General features: G+C 42.9%; 1 protein-coding gene across 3 annotated transcripts in view; it reads left to right on the top strand.

Annotated features, from left to right (window-relative positions):
- Positions 1-7,246: 7,246 nt before the first annotated feature.
- The window catches only part of MTMR14 (myotubularin related protein 14), a 119,900-nt gene continuing 110,878 nt past the window's right edge, over positions 7,247-16,268 (top strand). For all 3 annotated transcript variants that reach the window (XM_032210239.1, XM_032210240.1, XM_032210238.1), the window contains exons 1-2: positions 7,247-7,525; positions 9,545-9,693. In XM_032210239.1, coding sequence (XP_032066130.1) covers positions 7,262-7,525; positions 9,545-9,693 — 413 coding nt within the window. In that variant the 5' untranslated portion in view covers positions 7,247-7,261. The remainder of the gene's footprint in view (positions 7,526-9,544; positions 9,694-16,268) is intronic.

Raw genomic sequence — 16,268 nt, 5'->3', positions numbered from 1 at the left:
GAGGTAGTGCTATTTAGGCTGAGAAGCTATATGTACAATTCTAATACAAAAGAGTACCTCTATAAAGACACTGTAGGAAGTCAGCACCCACCCCCCTCCTAGGAAAATGAGATATTTTAGGAAATATTAAAAGGGCAGAATATTTCCCCTTAAAAGGGAGGCAGAAACTCAACCCCCCCCCCCACCTTTGTAAATGGGCCATTAAGACCTGAGCCAGTCTATTCTACATAGCAAAGCTCTACCTCCTTCAGGCAGAGCCGTAGTAGGAATTGCCCCAAACCCTTCCACTACATCATCACCCAGCAAGAGTCAACCAAACTTGGAACTCAGGACAGCCTACAGAGTTGCCCCTGCATGGCCCCAGGGGAGTCTGACAACCAATCAGAATACAAGCTCAAATTCAAAGCCCAACAGAGGATGTGTGTGTGTGTGTGTGTGTGTGTGTGTGTGTGTGTGTGTGTTGTATTTTGTGCTGATAAATAAATAAAGGGAGACTATCAGCACAAAATACAACACAAATGTAACAAAAGGCAACAGTAAAAATATTGGGTTTCTGTCTGGATGGTCTCTTGTGACGAGCTGATGGACAGAGAATGGAAGTAGTGACCTTCCTCCCATGTGCCTTTTTTGCCCAGGACCTCAAACCATGAGATCCTATTAATCATTAAACCATCTTTCCAAACAGCCACCATGTTTCCAGTGTCTTTCTCCCCACTTAAAACTGAACCCAGAAGGACATTTCTTCCAACAACACCCTGGTGACAAGAGTTAGCTCATCCCCAACATATTAAGAATGGAGACACATTGCTACAGATTCTGTAACCAACCCTCAAATGAAGCTTGAGCTACAGATTCCAAGGAATTCGCCTTCTTGCTACCCATGATGATCCCTAGAGCCGCAAACAAGATAGGTAACAAAAGAAGAGTCTGGAAGCTGCTGGAAAATGCTAGAACGTGAGGCAAAGAGCTCTCCTGTATCTCAATCACCTTTTGTTAAAGCAGGAAAAAAATGGTATTGAGACCTCAGTCATGGACAGCAAAATATGCACTGTAACAAATGGGACCCTGGGTTCTTTGACAGCTGGGGAGACACTGCAACATTACAGAGATTGTGGAGGCTTTATTATTTTTACTACATGCAACTATTTACAAGTAGGAGCCTCTATGCACAAAGACGTCACTTTCTCCAAGCCTTTTTTTTAGGGCTATTCACAAATAACCACCCCTCCGTTGCTAAACTACCATCTCCCCCCCACCCCACCCTCCTTTCAGTTTTTCACCGAGAGAGATAGAAAGGGAATTATTGGCTGTGTATCACTGCCGAGTGTGTGCTTAGTGTGTCTTGTCTTCCTGGATCTCGTCAGTCAGCCCTCTGCATCGTGACTGCATGACGCACCTCCCTCTGGGTTTTCTACTCAGCCATTCCTGGTCTGGGGCTTCCCCAAAGATTCCAAGCGTCAGCCTGCAACCAGCTGCCTCCCTCAGGCTGGAAGTGCAGTTCATCCTTCCACCTGAGGTTTTCTTTCTCTTCTGCCAAGGAGAAGCCTCTGCTCCATTTCTGCATCCTCTTTACCCTTCCAGGGCCAGGAAATTGCAACTACTCTCTGTCTCTTGTCTGTCTCTGTTTGTCTGTCTTTCTCTGTATCTCACTTTCTCTCTCATCTCTCTCTCTTTCCTCTCTCTTTCTCTGTATATCTTTCTCTCACTTGCTTTCGGTATCTTACTTTCTTTTTCTCTCTCATCTTTCTCTCTCCCTCTGTATGTCACTTTCTCTTTTTCGCTCATCTCTCTTTCGCTCTCTCTCTGTATGTCTCTTTCTCTCTTTCTCTCTCTCATCTCTCTCTCTTTCTTCTCTATCTCTGTGTATCTTTCTCTCTCTCTGTATGTGTACACATATGCTATGTGTATTGATATTTTTTTCTAATCTGTTGAGATGGTGTTCTGATTCAGGTCGGATCTCCCTCTTTGCAAGTATTTGGAATGATTAATGACAGGAAGAAGGGAAAAGGGAAGGCATGGTGTGAAGAAACGTGCTTCCATCTCTCTCTCTCTCTCTCTCTCTCTCTCTCTCTCTCTCCAAAACCTCTAACAGAGCCTCTCCAATAGTTATGTTCTACATTTGCTAAAATGTGGCACCAACTCTTTCTTCTTCACAGGCCAGCCCATGAGCATCTCCCCTAGGAACTAAGACACAGTTCCACCCCACCACCACCATATACAAGGCCTGACCCATAAGAATGCTGCCTACCTCTGTCCCACAATTGACCTGGTTAGCACTCCAAGGCTACACCTGAGCTTCTTCTCCCCTTTTCTTGCCTACTGACTCATGCCGGCACCAAAGCAGCTAAGCCAGGCCCCTAAAGCTCATATGACACACTATCATTTTCTTAGCAATTGTATTTTATACACTCATTTTCCGCTGAAGAGCATCACGGCATTATTCAGGTCACTGAGTGATCTACGATATGGGCACGCTGAGAGTGCCTCTTTCATATCTCACAGTGTGCAGATAATGAGAGGACATAGCATTTTTCAATTTGCAATGCAGTTTTATATCATTAAGATCCTAAGCATTTAGATCACAAGGGCTCAGATCACTCAAGGTAGATCAGGGGTATCAAACTTAAGACCCGGTGGCCGGTTCTGGCCCGCAGAGAGCTTAGATTCGGCCCACAGGGCTGTCCTGGAAAGAGCAAAGGATTGGCTTGTGGTCCCTCTGCCAGTGAAAACGGAGCTCTGTTTTCCCTGGCAGAGGATTGCAGGAGGCTGTCGCAGCTGAAAATGGTGCTTGGGAGTCCGTTTTCTCTGGCAGAGTGCTTGGGCCACCACAGGTGCTCCCAACATGAGTGCCATTGAGCTGGCCACGTCCACCCTGGCCATGCTTCCCTGCCCCCCCCCTCTTGAGGTCAAATACAACCCTGATGCAACCCTCAATGAAATCAAGTGTGACACCCCTTGGCTAGATCATTCCAAGAGTCCTTTCTGGATGGTGCAGAGGATGGCAAACCAAGAAGCTAAGCAGCTAACAGTGGTACCCTGGCATTACTGATGATATATGATCCAGGGACTTTCCAGCTTACAAGGTAAGCTGCATCAGCTCTCCCAGGGAAGGGTAGCAGAGATTCAATAGAAACCCATTAGAGGAGGGCTGGTCACCAAGATTCAAGGAATGGAAAGAGAACAGAGTGGTGCTTGGGCGCCATCTAGTGGTTACAAAGCAAACAGACCAGATGGGATGTTCACCAACGCTTTGCATTTTAACTAGTTTGCAGGTAGAGCCATTTTGGTCTACCAGTAGTAATAGTTAAAACACCAGGCTAGAAACTCAGGAGATAGTGAGCTCTAGTCCCACCTTAAGCACAATGTCAGCTGGGTGATGTGGGCCAGTCCCTCTCTCTCAGCCCAAGGAAGGAGACAATCAGTGGTGGGTTCCTACCGGTTTGGGCCAGTTCAGCCGAACCGGTAGTAGTTTGGTGGCTGGGTCACTGGAACTGGCAGTGACCCAGGCCTGCCACGCCCCCGAACTGGTTCTCCCAGTGGCACCATAGGTGGCGCCATCTTGTTTTTTGCTTCTGCACATGGGCAGAACAATTTTTATTGCATTTATGGTCAAATGTGCATGCACTTGCATGGAACTGGCAGTAATGGTAAATGTTGCCAGGAAAACTGCAGGGACTGGTCCAGGCAGTTGATAAGGAGATAAAAGTGACTTGAAGGCACACCCACAAAGTTAGGGATAACAAAGCAAACCAAGCTAATCTTCCAACCATTCATCTCTCCATTAATACCGTACAACATTGCTGTAACCTACTACACGATCATTGTTGAATAGCCTTGGAATTGGGTGCCTCTGCTATCGTAGTCACCAACTGAAGTAACAGAATGAAGCAACAATAAGAGATGAAGAAATGGCCCCCAAAGGATGCAGAGGCATTTATGACCTTCCACACATAGCTGAATTTCACCTCTCTGTATTTTGCACCATTGGTTACACTGACTGTGAACCCATTAAGAGAGATGTTAGGATAGCAACATCTCAAAGAGTTATAACTTGCATTAAAATAACCTGCATCCAATTCCTTTGCATCTCTTTTTAAAAAAATCCTCTATTTGACTTCTCTTTGGCTGCGGGCAGCCCTATGTTAGATTAAGCTACAATGGGCAAGTAAGATTAGGCATCAAATCATTATAGAAACTCTTCCAGAATTTTTTCTTTTTGGTTTAATGGAAAAAGACTTTGGGGGGGTGGGAATGGAAGAACTTTTCAATTTCCACCATGGACGAATAGCTACAGAAGCTGACGGAGTTGGCAGAGATGGCTAAATTGACTGTTTTGATTAAAGAAAAAAATAACAAGAGTTGGAAGGGATCTTGTAGGTCATCTAGTCCAATCCCCCAAGCTGGAGATCCTACACCATTTCTGACAGCTGGCAGTCCAGTCTCTTCTTGAAAGTTGCCAGGAATGATAAAGCTCCCACAACTTTTGAAGGCAAGTTGTTCCATTGACTATGTTGGAAGAAATGACCATCTGGGTTCAGTTCCAAGTGGGGAGAAAGACACTGGAAACATGGTGGCTGTTTGGAAAGATGGTTTAATGATGAACAGGATCACGTGGTTTGAGGTCCTGGGCAAAAAGGCACATGGGTGATATATATATATCATATATATATATATATATATATATATATATATATATATATATATATATATATATATATATATATATATATATATATATACACACCTTCTGTTGGCATCTGAATTTGAGCTTGTATTCTGATTGGTTGTCAGACTCCCCTGGGGCCATGCAGGGGCAACTCTGTAGGCTGTCCTGAGTCCCACGTTTGGTTGAGCCTTGCTGGGTGGTGATGTCATGAAGAGGCTTTGGGCAATTCCTACTGTGGCTCTGCCTGAAGGAGGTAGATCTTTGTTATGTAGAATAGACTGGCCCAGGCCTTAATGGCCCATTGACAAAGGTGGGGGGGGGGGTTGAGTTTCTGCGTCCCTTTTAAGGGGAAATATTCTGCCCTTTCAATATTTCCTAAAATATCTCATTTTTCTAGGAGAGGGATGGGTGCTAACTTCTCATAGCTATAAGTAGTTTTGTTTCTACATGGAAACCACTTCTGGACTTCGTGCTTAGGGTGGAAAAAAATATGAAAACTTGATTTTGGGTTTTACTGATTACCCATATTTTTCAGAGTATAAGACACACTAAGGTTTTGAAGAGGCCTATTTTTTTTTTAAAGTAGGTAGGTAGATAGAGGGTTAGAGAGGGAGAGAAAGAGAGAGAAACACAGTAGGTAGGTAGGGGGAGAGAGAGTGTGTAGGAAGATAGGTAGGTAGGTAGAGGGATAGAGAGAAATATAGTAGATGGGAAGGGAGAGAGACGGTTAGTTGGTAGGTAGAGAGATAGAGAGAGAAATATAGTAGATAAGTAGGAAAAGAGAGAATTGGGAGGTAGAGGGAGGAAGGGAGGGAGAGGGAGAGAGAGAGAGAGAGAGAGAGAGAGAAATACAGTAGATAGGTAGGGGAGAGAGAGAGTAGGTAAGTAGGTAGATGTTTACAGGTGTATTTATCCATGTGCTGGAGAAGGAAATCACTGATAATTTGCAGCACCTAAGACTTTGTTTTCTGCTGGCACAGCACTTGATCAATCTAATTCTCATCAATCAGTTAAAGAGCTTTTCAAAAGGAAAAAAAAAGTTTTGGTATTCTGCAAACCTCCCCAAAATGGCCCGTTTTTCACAAAAACTGCTTTGTTTTTTTTAAAGGCACGAATAGCCATGGGGGGGGGGGCTTGCAAAGTGTTCCTGGGGGCATGGAGGGCCAAAAACGAGCACGCATAAGCTTATAGAGTGCTGCTGGGGGTGGGGGGGGGCAAAAACGGCCCATTTGTTGCTCAATTCTTCCCTCCCAGCCCCCAGGAGCACTCTGAAAGCCTCCTACAGCCTAAGCACGGCCATTTGGGTGGAGGGGACGGGGCTTCGGGAAGCAAAAAATGCTGTATTCAATGTATAAGACACACCCAGATTTTCAGCCTCTTTTTTGAGGGAAAAAGGTGCATCTTACACTCCGAAAAATACGGTATATTGATTTGTTCTTATAGAAATGGCTACTTTATACTATTATGGAAAAGTAAAAAATTGAGGTTCAATGTTAATGCTTTATTCTACTTGCAACAGTGTCAGAAGTCAACACTTCCCCCCCTCTTTTCTTTCTCCCCTCCCCACTTTTCTTTCCCCTGCCCTTCCCCTCAGTGATCTTCTATTTGCTTTTGTATTTTATTCTAAAATCTAATAAAATGTAATGACTTTTTTTTTTTAAGTGCAGCTTTCAGGTTAATATAGTATATAATAGCTAGTAATGGCATCAACATTTCTCAATTTTGGCAGCTTTAAAATGTGTGGATATCCCAGAATTCAGGATGAGCCAGCAGTGTGCAGAAGCTGCCAGAAAAGCCAACAGTTCTAGGCTGCATAAACAGAGGGATAGAATCAAGATCACGTGAAGTGTTAATACCACTTTATAATGCCTTGGTAAGGCCACACTTGGAATACTGCATTCAGTTTTGGTCACCACGATGTAGAAAAGATGTGGAGACTCTAGGAAGAGTGCAGAGAAGAGCAACAAAGATGATTAGGGGATTGGAGGCTAAAACATATGAAGAATGGTTGCTGGAACTGGGTATGTCTAGTTTAAGAGAAAGAAGGACTAGGGGAGACATGATAGCAGTGTTCCAATATCTCAGGGGTTGCCACAAAGAAGAGGGAGTCAAACTATTCTCCAAGGCACCTGAGGATGGAACAAGAAGCAATGGGTGGAAACCAATCAAGGAGAGAAGCAACTTAGAATTAATGAGAAATTTCCTGACAGTTAGAACAATTAAATAGTGGAACAGCTTGCCTCCAGAAGTTGTGAAACCTCCAACACTGGACGTTTTTAAGAAGATGTTGGAAAACCATTTGTCTCAAGTAGTGTAGGGTTTCCTGCCTAAGCAGGGGTTGGATTAGAAGACCTCCAAGGTCCCTTCCAACTCTGCTATTTTATTCTAATTCCTCAGCCCAGCAAAAGAGTCTTATGCTCTGCTACGACACAGGCCTTGTCTCCCACAACATTTCAGCCACGCCCACCAGAGACAAAGCCACACCCTCCCCCTTCAGTCATCTGTAAGAGGAGGGGCGGCGGAGGCGGCGGGAGGGCTCTTCCGAGTCCCCCTCCAGGCGGGCTCGCGGGAGGGGGAAGATTCCGTCGCCTTCCAATGGCGTCACCGCCGTCTTTCCGGAAGCGGAAGGAGCCTGGGGATGGCGAAGGCGCTGGGGAAGAGAGTCCGGGGCTTGGTCGGCCCGTGACTGCGGGGGTGCGGATGGCAAGTGTCCGGAGCGGCTCCGCCTGTTTGCAGGCCGCTGGCTCCGGAGAGCGCGCCTTGGGCGAGCTGCTGCTGGAGTTTTCGAGGGCGCAGTACCGGGCCCGGGAAAGTGGGGGAGCAGCTGGAGGCAGCGCTGCGAGCAGCGGCAATAATAAGGTAAGGGAAGAAGCTTTCGTGGGACTTACTACATGGCACCCGCCTTCCCAGCATGGCCGTGGATTGGCCTCTTTTAAGATATGGAGGAGGGTTCGGGTGGCACCACGCCTGCATGCAGAGACCCGCCTGGGAAGCCTCTTGCGCGGGACTTTTAACTCCTGTCATCACAGGAGGGAGAGTGTGTTGCAGCCGGAATAGAATAGAATAGGAATAGAATAGAATAAGGAATAGAATAGAATGAGGAATAGAATAAGGAATAGAATAGGAATAGAATAGGAATAATAGAATAAGGAATAGAATGAGGAATAGAATAAGGAATGGAATAGACTAGAATAGGACTAGAATAGAATAAGGAATAGAATAGAATAGAATGAGGAATAGAATAAGGAATAGAATAGGAATAGAATAGGAATAGAATAGGAATAATAGAATAAGGAATAGAATGAGGAATAGAATAAGGAATGCAATAGACTAGAATAGGAATAGAATAGAATAAGGAATGGAATGGTATAGAATAAGGAATAGAATAGGAATAGAATAAGGAATAGAATAGAGTAGACTAGAATAAGGAATAGAATGGAATGTGGATGGGAATGGAATAGAATAGAATAAGGAATAGAATGGAATGTGGATGGGAATGGAATGGAATAGAATAGAATAAGGAATAGAATAGAATAAGGAATGGAATGGGGATGGGAATGGAATGGAATAGAATAGAATAAGGAATAGAATAGAATAAGGAATAGAATAGGAATAGAATTTAATTCTTTATTGGCCAAGTGTGATTGGACACACAAGGAATTTGTCTTTGGCACATATGCTCTCAGTATATATAAAAAGACAAGATACATTCGTCAAGAATTATAAAGTACAACACTTAATGAAAGTCATAGGATACAAATAAGTAATCAGGAAACAATATCAATATAAATAGTAAGGATACAAGCAACAAAGTTACAGTCGTAGTCATAAGCTGGAGGAGATGGGTGATAGGAAGGCTGAGAAGATTAATAATAATAGTAATGCAGCCTTAGTGGATGGTTTGACAGTGGTTAGGGAATTATTTGTTTAGCAGAGTGATGGTGTTTGGGGAAAAACTGTTCTTGTGTCTAGTTGTCTGGGTGTGCAGTGCTCTATAGTGTCGTTTTGAGGGTAGGAGTTGAAACTGGAGCTGTGAGACAGCCTTTTAAGGTCAAAGAAATATATGGAGCATTTTTAAGTTTGAGCATTTAAGCATGGTTTGCACAGTGTGAAGCCCATCCTGGGGGTCTGCATGTTTGCATGTCTATTAAAGAAGTGGCCTCTTATTTGTATCACATGTTCCCTATACAGGGAGTCCTAGAATTGCAATTGCAAATGAGCCCAACATTTATGTTGCTAAGTGAAACATTTATGAAGTGAATTTTGCCCGATTTTAAGGCCAGTCGTTAAGCTGAACCCTTGCAGTTGTCAAGTTAGTAACATGGTTAAGTGAATCTGGCTTGCCCATTGACTTTGATTGTCAGGAGATTGCAAAAGGTGATTACATGGCCCTGGGACACTCCACTGCAATAAATACATGCCAGTTGTCAAGCATCTGAATTTTGATCATGTGACAGTGGGGATGCTTGCAATGGTCTTAAGTGTGAAAAATGATCATAAATCAACTTTTTCAGTGGCAAAGTCAATGGGCAAGCCAGAGTCACTTAACCATGTTACTAACGTAATGACTACTTCTATTTAAAAGTTCCCTTGCCAAACTTGCCAATAAAGTTTAGCTTTTTGAATGATAAGCATTTCAAATGAATGCTACTCTATGTACAAATATGGCTACTACCTTGCAAATCCATGGGATAAATGCTAGCTGCTTAGAATATTTCTTGTTTGGATTTTTTGGGGGTATTTTAATTTGGTATTAAATATCAATGTTACTTCTTTTTTGGGTTATTGAGCTTCTAAAGTTGAGGCTATTGTATTTGAATATATAAATACTTTTATGAGGTGTGCAACATTACATTTGTTTGCTTCTCACTCATATAGGTAGAACACATTGAAAAATGCTGCCTTGAATTGTTCAGTAAGGATTATTGCTATAGCCTGATCCACAATGTGAATGGTGAAATCTGCAGTCATTACCCACGTCTGATGGTCATTTTGGAATATGAGAGCAGTGACCGAGAAAGACATACGTAAGTTGTGAATGCCCTGGGAAGACTGTGTATTTAATACCTACGTTAAATATTTTTGTGCAAAATGTGCTTGCCAATCACCAAGTAGAAATAAATATGTGGACATAAATCTGAACAGTGTTAACAGTTGTATTGATTGACTGTGGTCAAGATTATTTTGTGCTGTTAGTGTCTTTATTATGAGGGTGCTTTCCTTAACTCAGCTTCACAAACTTCTGCGGAAATCTTCTGCACAGCTATTGTATTTCTTCTTGTGATTGGAATCCCTTTGATTTGGTGATTAAATAGTTCACTTGGCTAGCAGAGTAAACGGAGAAGGTTGAGACAGCATTAAGGAAGAGGCTGGTGTACCAGAACCAATCCTGAACTTAGTAGGATTAATTTTTATTAATCAGCTAAACAGTTAATATTGTGGCTCTCTTGATTCACTGGAGGTCTCAAGAAAAGATTGGACAGCTATTTGTCTTGAAAGGTATAAGGACTCCTGCCTTGGGCGAGGGGGTTGGACTAGAAGACCTTCAAGGTCCCTTCCAGCCCTAGGATTCTGTGAAACATCCTATATAGTAATGCTGTTTTCCTGTTGGAAACTGCAAATCTTGAATCATAGGAAATAAAAATGCTTTGTATTGTATCTTGTCAGAAATACCAGTGAGTGTGTATAAATGCTGGGCTATATCAGAAAGAATGGGATAATCCCATACAATAGACCATGAATCTTACTAGCAAACTGTTCACGCAAACTTTTACACACTAAAAAAGACTGCATTTTTATTTAATAGGTTTTAGTGTGGCTGATTACATTCATGTTGTGTATGATGTTATTTTGAAAATCTCTTGAAACTCAATAGTGGGCACTGAAGTGCCATAGTGAATATGGAACTTCTGATTTATTGCTATAGGTGACCAAGCAAGTTGTTGTTTACAACTCTAATTCAGGCTGTTCATTCATAGGTCACAAGTCATAAAGCGCATGACATTTCATGTGATAGCGGCAGCTACGTAGAAAATCTGTTAGGTGATTTATGTCCAGAGTTGCATGCTAAAAAGAGTAGGCCTGATTATGTTCCACCCAGTTCTCCTTTCTGATAACTTCACTCTACTCTGAAACACATCAGCTTTATGCTTTAATTCCCTTTTTTGCAGGTAAATCACAAATTTGAATAATCACTAACCATCTGGCCATAAGTCGAAGATTACCTGAATTCTTCCTTTTATGGTTGAGTATCAAGATGAGGGCAATATTACTGACAAAGGTTTTGTTTATAGCTTCATATACTTTTCTTTCCTAGGTGCTACATCAGTATGTAGTCTCTGTACTAAACACATTCAGTAATACTTCATTCTTTTCTATCTTTCTTCATTCTTCTATTTGGAACTGCAAATTTCTCTTTTTTAATCTTCTGTGAAAGTACAAAATACCTATAGATCAGTGGTGGGTTGCAGGCGATACACCCGGTACTGGAGGCTGCCTGGAGCACCGGATACCGTTCCGGAATGGTGCTCCGAAAGGCCCGCCCGCCTGAGCTCCTTACCTTAAGCCTTCGGCGCTTACCTGCATGGCGCATAATGCGCCTGTGTAACGCTCCGCTGAGCAGCTGGAGCATCGCAGAGGCTTGGGGAGATGTCGCAGGCAGGTGCGATGCTTGTGCGCGCTGTGCACGCTCATGTGGGTGACACCGGGCCCGTTCCAACCGTACTGGTTGGAACAGGATCCGGAACCCACCACTGCTACAGATTTTCCTCAAATGCAGCAGTGGTTTATTGTGGTTTTTAAAAATATATCCATCAGCGGCAGGGTATTTCCCTTGTTCCCTGTGAATGCTTTCTGTGCCTGAGTATCTTTTGGTACTGTTTTTGCATGTTAATTTAGAGCCAAAAGAAGTAGTGACTTAGATAAAATGCCCAATTAGATTTATTTGATAAAACAAAAGTTCAGCAGTTGGTAATTCTTTGGCCAAAGAATTAGCTTTTCCAGATATTAGATCTCTGTTCTGCAATAAGAGGAAATTGGGACGAGAATCAAGTGATACAATGAAATCAATCATTTTTATTTTATGCTTACAGAAAAATGAAGCATCCTTCAAGCACAAGTTTACAACTTAAAGGCTATATTTCTTTCTCCTTCACTTCTCTTTCTTTTGGATTACATATTTTGCTGCCCTGCCTCAGTCCTAACAGCTAATCCTGAAGGAGAAGGATAATGTATGGAGTTTCCTAGAACAAATCACAGGGAACATTTGCATAAATCTGCTTCAAGGCAATCCAGTGCCATGGTTTGTATTAAAGTAACTTGCTTCAGTCATGACTCTGGATACTGCCCAGTCCCAGAGAATAAACAAACAATGATTAATTCCTAGCATCTGGACACTGAGCTGAGTGGTAACACTAGCAGAACAAACCAGAACTGATTCTCCAGCAACTCTGTGGTTTCTGGTTTGATTGCATCTCCCCCACCTGCAGATAACTTAAGATGGCCTTCCCCCTCTGCCATGTACAGTGGCAGTATTTTTTTAAGAGGCTTGCCAGCAAGCTGCTCACTCAATAGTAGCCAAGACTTTAGTTGCAGTAGAAGGAAATGGGCTGATTGCTGTCAGCAGTTATTTATATGCTTACCTCTTATACCCCTAATTAGCATAAGCCAAACCTGGGTGTGTCGTGAGTATCGACTCCTAGTGGCTTGGAAAGAGGCCCTTGAGTCAAGTTCCACTGATGGCTTCATCCAGTGACAGGTGGTTTGTCACTGCCTTCTTAAAGTCCCAGTCTAGGATATCCAGTCTGTCTTACATCCAAATACTGAACAGGTTTGACCCTGTTTAGCTTTCCAGATCAACCCCCGTATCCTTTTCCCTCCAAAGTAGAATGGCTGGGCCTAGAGAAGAGCTAGTGCCATGATGGCGAATGTATGCCAGCACATGAATAGGTTTCTTGTAAAAAAAGAAAAAGCTTCACAGCCTTTCTGCTCACTGTTATCATAAGAATGAGCACATTTTCGTCTTGAAAGATGTTCCTTGTGTGGTTGGGAAGAACAAAACCAGAATATTGAGTCAGATTAGGGATGAGGCAGAACTGTAATTGGTTCCACCTATGCACCATCTTCATAATCAGTTTGAGGATTAGGATTACTTTATGACTGGCCCCTAAATGTGCTTTCTTGCAATATCTCAGGCAGTTTCCCTGAAGCAAAAGCAGGTTTTCAGAAGCCAATTTTATGTGGGTTATAGTGCATGGCGATGGGATATACCGACTAGTTTGACCTTCCGCAGGAAATGGGGTACAGATAGTCCTTGTTTTACAACAGAGTACCCAAAAGTTTGGTTGACCCAGTTCTGACAGCTGCTCCCCTTCCTCCCATGGTCACATAACCACGATTCGAATGCTCGGCAGCCGGTTCACACTTCGGCCATTTGTAGATTGCAACTTATGTCTTTTTTGTTGAAAACCGGCATTTACTTTGAGTTTTTAGCAAAAACACCCCCCCCCCCCAATAGTGGGCAGTGGTTTTGCTTAAAAATCATCATGATCGCTTAACAACTGAAGCAAAAAAGGTCATAAAAACGGGTCCGGTTACATGGTGACCTGCTTTATGACTGTCATACACACACACACACACCCCAGATATTTCTGGCTGAAGGCAAGAATGAGGGAAAGATTTCATATTCACAAGTTACTTAAATTAATATTAAAAAAAAACAAAAACCTTCCATAGTGGATCCGCTGATAATGTGGTCTCTCATGAACAACAGCTACACTTTCTTTAAACTCAACAACCGCATCACTTAGTAACGTAAGTTGCAGTCCCAATTGTGCCCTACCCATTACTGCAAACCCACTCTGCCAATTAAAATCCATAATTATCCTTCCTTGTATAAAAGACTTCTGCGCCAACCTACATTTATTTATTTGGACAATTGGAAATGAGGAATTTCCTGAACGGTTTTAATCAATGGAACAGCTTGTCTCCCTAAGTTGTGGGTGCTCCATCACTGGAGGTCTTAAAGAAAAGATTGGACAGCTATTTGTCTGGGAAGGCATAAGGACTCCTGCCTTGGGTGGGGGTGGACTAGATGACCTTCAAGGTCCCTTCTAGCCCTAGGATTCTGTGATTCTGTGAAGTAGATTATCCACACAGTATTGCCTCACACTATGCTGCATCCCATTCTATTTGCATATATCTGAATAAGAGAACTGGATTGTCCCAGCTTCTTGTGGATGAGATGACATCTGGCTGATAAATGCCTAAACAGGGCAGAGGCAATTACACAAGACATCGGAATAGTGCATTTTTCTGAAGCCTGGAGCATATCATCCACCATCCATCACGCTTGGTCTCTCAACAGAAAGACACTGGTGAAGCAGGGACAGCAGCGCCTGCATTTTCTGTGTCACATGACAAAAGTACATCTTCCTCCCCCTGTCCTTATCACTTTCTATAGAGGGACAATCGGGAGCATTCTATCATATTGCATTACCGTCTCGTTTGGAAGCATTACTGCTTCAGACAGGAAGGCGTGGGGAGAGTGGTAAGGATGGCAATTGCATATAGCATCAACCTTGTGAACTCTCAAGTTATTTGTGTGTGTGTGTGTGTGCATATATATATGTGTGTGTGTGTGTTGTATGTATGTATGCATGTATGTATGTATGTATGTATGTATGTATGTATGTCAGGTTTCCGAAAGTTTCCCTAATTGATTCATGAGCATCCAGCCAAATTTCAAAAGAAAATTTATTTATTAGCAGCATTTTGGCAATACCATATCGCAGTCAGATCTAAGCCTCATTTGAATTACAGCTGAACTTTACCCCTGTTCCTTCCCTTCCCTCAGTCTGTGTCATAAATCACATTCTCCAATGCAGTGCACCCCTCACAAGCCTGCTGTAGTAATCTGAGATCCGACTCTAGCTGAAGGTATGCGTGGAATGCGCTCTGCCCCTTTTCTCATCATGGCAACTTTGAGTTGACTGTGTGTGGGGGGGGGGGATATGTGATGTATGTGTACACTTTTAAGAGAAGGCAACAGAATTTGAGAGACCGCCTGCTGCCGATTACCTCCAACAGACCTATTCGATCCCACAGACTAGGCCTCCTCCGAATCCCATCTACCGGCCAATGCCGATTGTCTACCACCTGGAGGAGGGCCTTCTCTGTGGCTGCTCCAGCCCTCTGGAACGAGCTCCACGTGGAGATTCGGTCCCTCACCACCCTTCAGGCCTTCCGCAAAGCCCTTAAAACCTGGCTGTTCCGACAGGCCTGGGGCTGACAAGTTCCCGTCCCCGCTCAAACTGTGTGGCTGTTGATTGTTTTTAAATTCTTTTGTAGTTGCTTGTTTGTTGTTTTTCCTCTTGTCTGTATTCCCTCCCTTTGATTTGTTAGCCACCCTGAGTCCCTCCGGGAATAGGGCGGCATATAAGTGCAATAAAATAAAATAAAATAAAATCATTTCATTTTTAATGTGTGCCAGCATGCCAACAGTAAAAAAAATGGCAATAAAAGTTATCGATCCGTAATGGCTGGGCTCCTGGAAATGATAAAAGTTGTAATCCAGCATACCTGGAGTTCACCAGGTTGGAGGAGTTCGTTCTGTACCTTGATTTTTAGTGTCTTGGCTTCAGAATTCTGGTAACTCTTTTACGACACCTGAGATGGGATTATTAAGCATCTTCTTGTGTTGAAGGAATCATAGCTTCCTTCTTGCTCGTTGAGAGTCTTGATATATTAATTGAACACAGGGTTATAGGTTGAGAGAGCAAGCTTAGTCATTTTCTTCTGTGTTTTTAGATTGTTCTCCCCCCCCCCCCCCCGGCCAACCCTTGGCAGAGGCTGGCAATGGAGTAGTTGTATCACACAAATTTACTGCTGGTTGGATGGATATATGAACTGTACAGTCATAGAATACTCTTTGGGATATTCAAACTTAATTGGCAATGCTTGCTCTGCGCTCATGCTTTTTAATACTTGTAATACTATAATTTATGTATCTTTCACTACCAAAGGCTTGGGTCATCATAGAAATGTCATGGCTTGTAGAGGCCTTTTAAAATTGACTGGGAAGCTTAATGGAGTTGGCATTAAACCATAAAAAAAACCTAAGAAGAATAACTTTGGATCATCTCAGAGTTCAGTGTACATAGTTTAGAATTCTCTTCTCCCTGTGGCCAACCTGAAACGTACAAGCAAATCAGAAGTCACTTCAGCTCATGTTCCCAAGCAACTAGGATCAGGAAGCATATTACCTCCAACACTAGAGAAACTATAGAGCAGTCATAACAAAAGGCCTTGAGAGGTGAATGAATGCAAAACCTTTATCCTCTTGGGAAATCATCCAAAACAATAACCGTATGTTGTGACAGTAAATTCCAGAGTAAGATAATGCACCATGCTCAGAAGCACACCTTTTTATTGGGGTCCTTAATGCTCTCTGAGCTCGATGGTTTTCTTGCAGATATTTCCGTTACCAAACTAGGTCACATCAGTGCACTGATGTCACAAGTGCGAATGATATCTCGTTTGGTAACAAAACATCTGCAAGAAAACCACCAAGCTCAGAGAGCATTAAGGACCCCATAGAAAGGTG

This window comes from Thamnophis elegans, chromosome 2 (assembly GCF_009769535.1).
Source record: "Thamnophis elegans isolate rThaEle1 chromosome 2, rThaEle1.pri, whole genome shotgun sequence".
Lineage (NCBI taxonomy): Eukaryota > Metazoa > Chordata > Lepidosauria > Squamata > Colubridae > Thamnophis > Thamnophis elegans.
The sequence above is the reverse complement of the archived record's forward strand: the minus strand, read 5'-3'. Positions and strand labels throughout refer to the sequence as shown.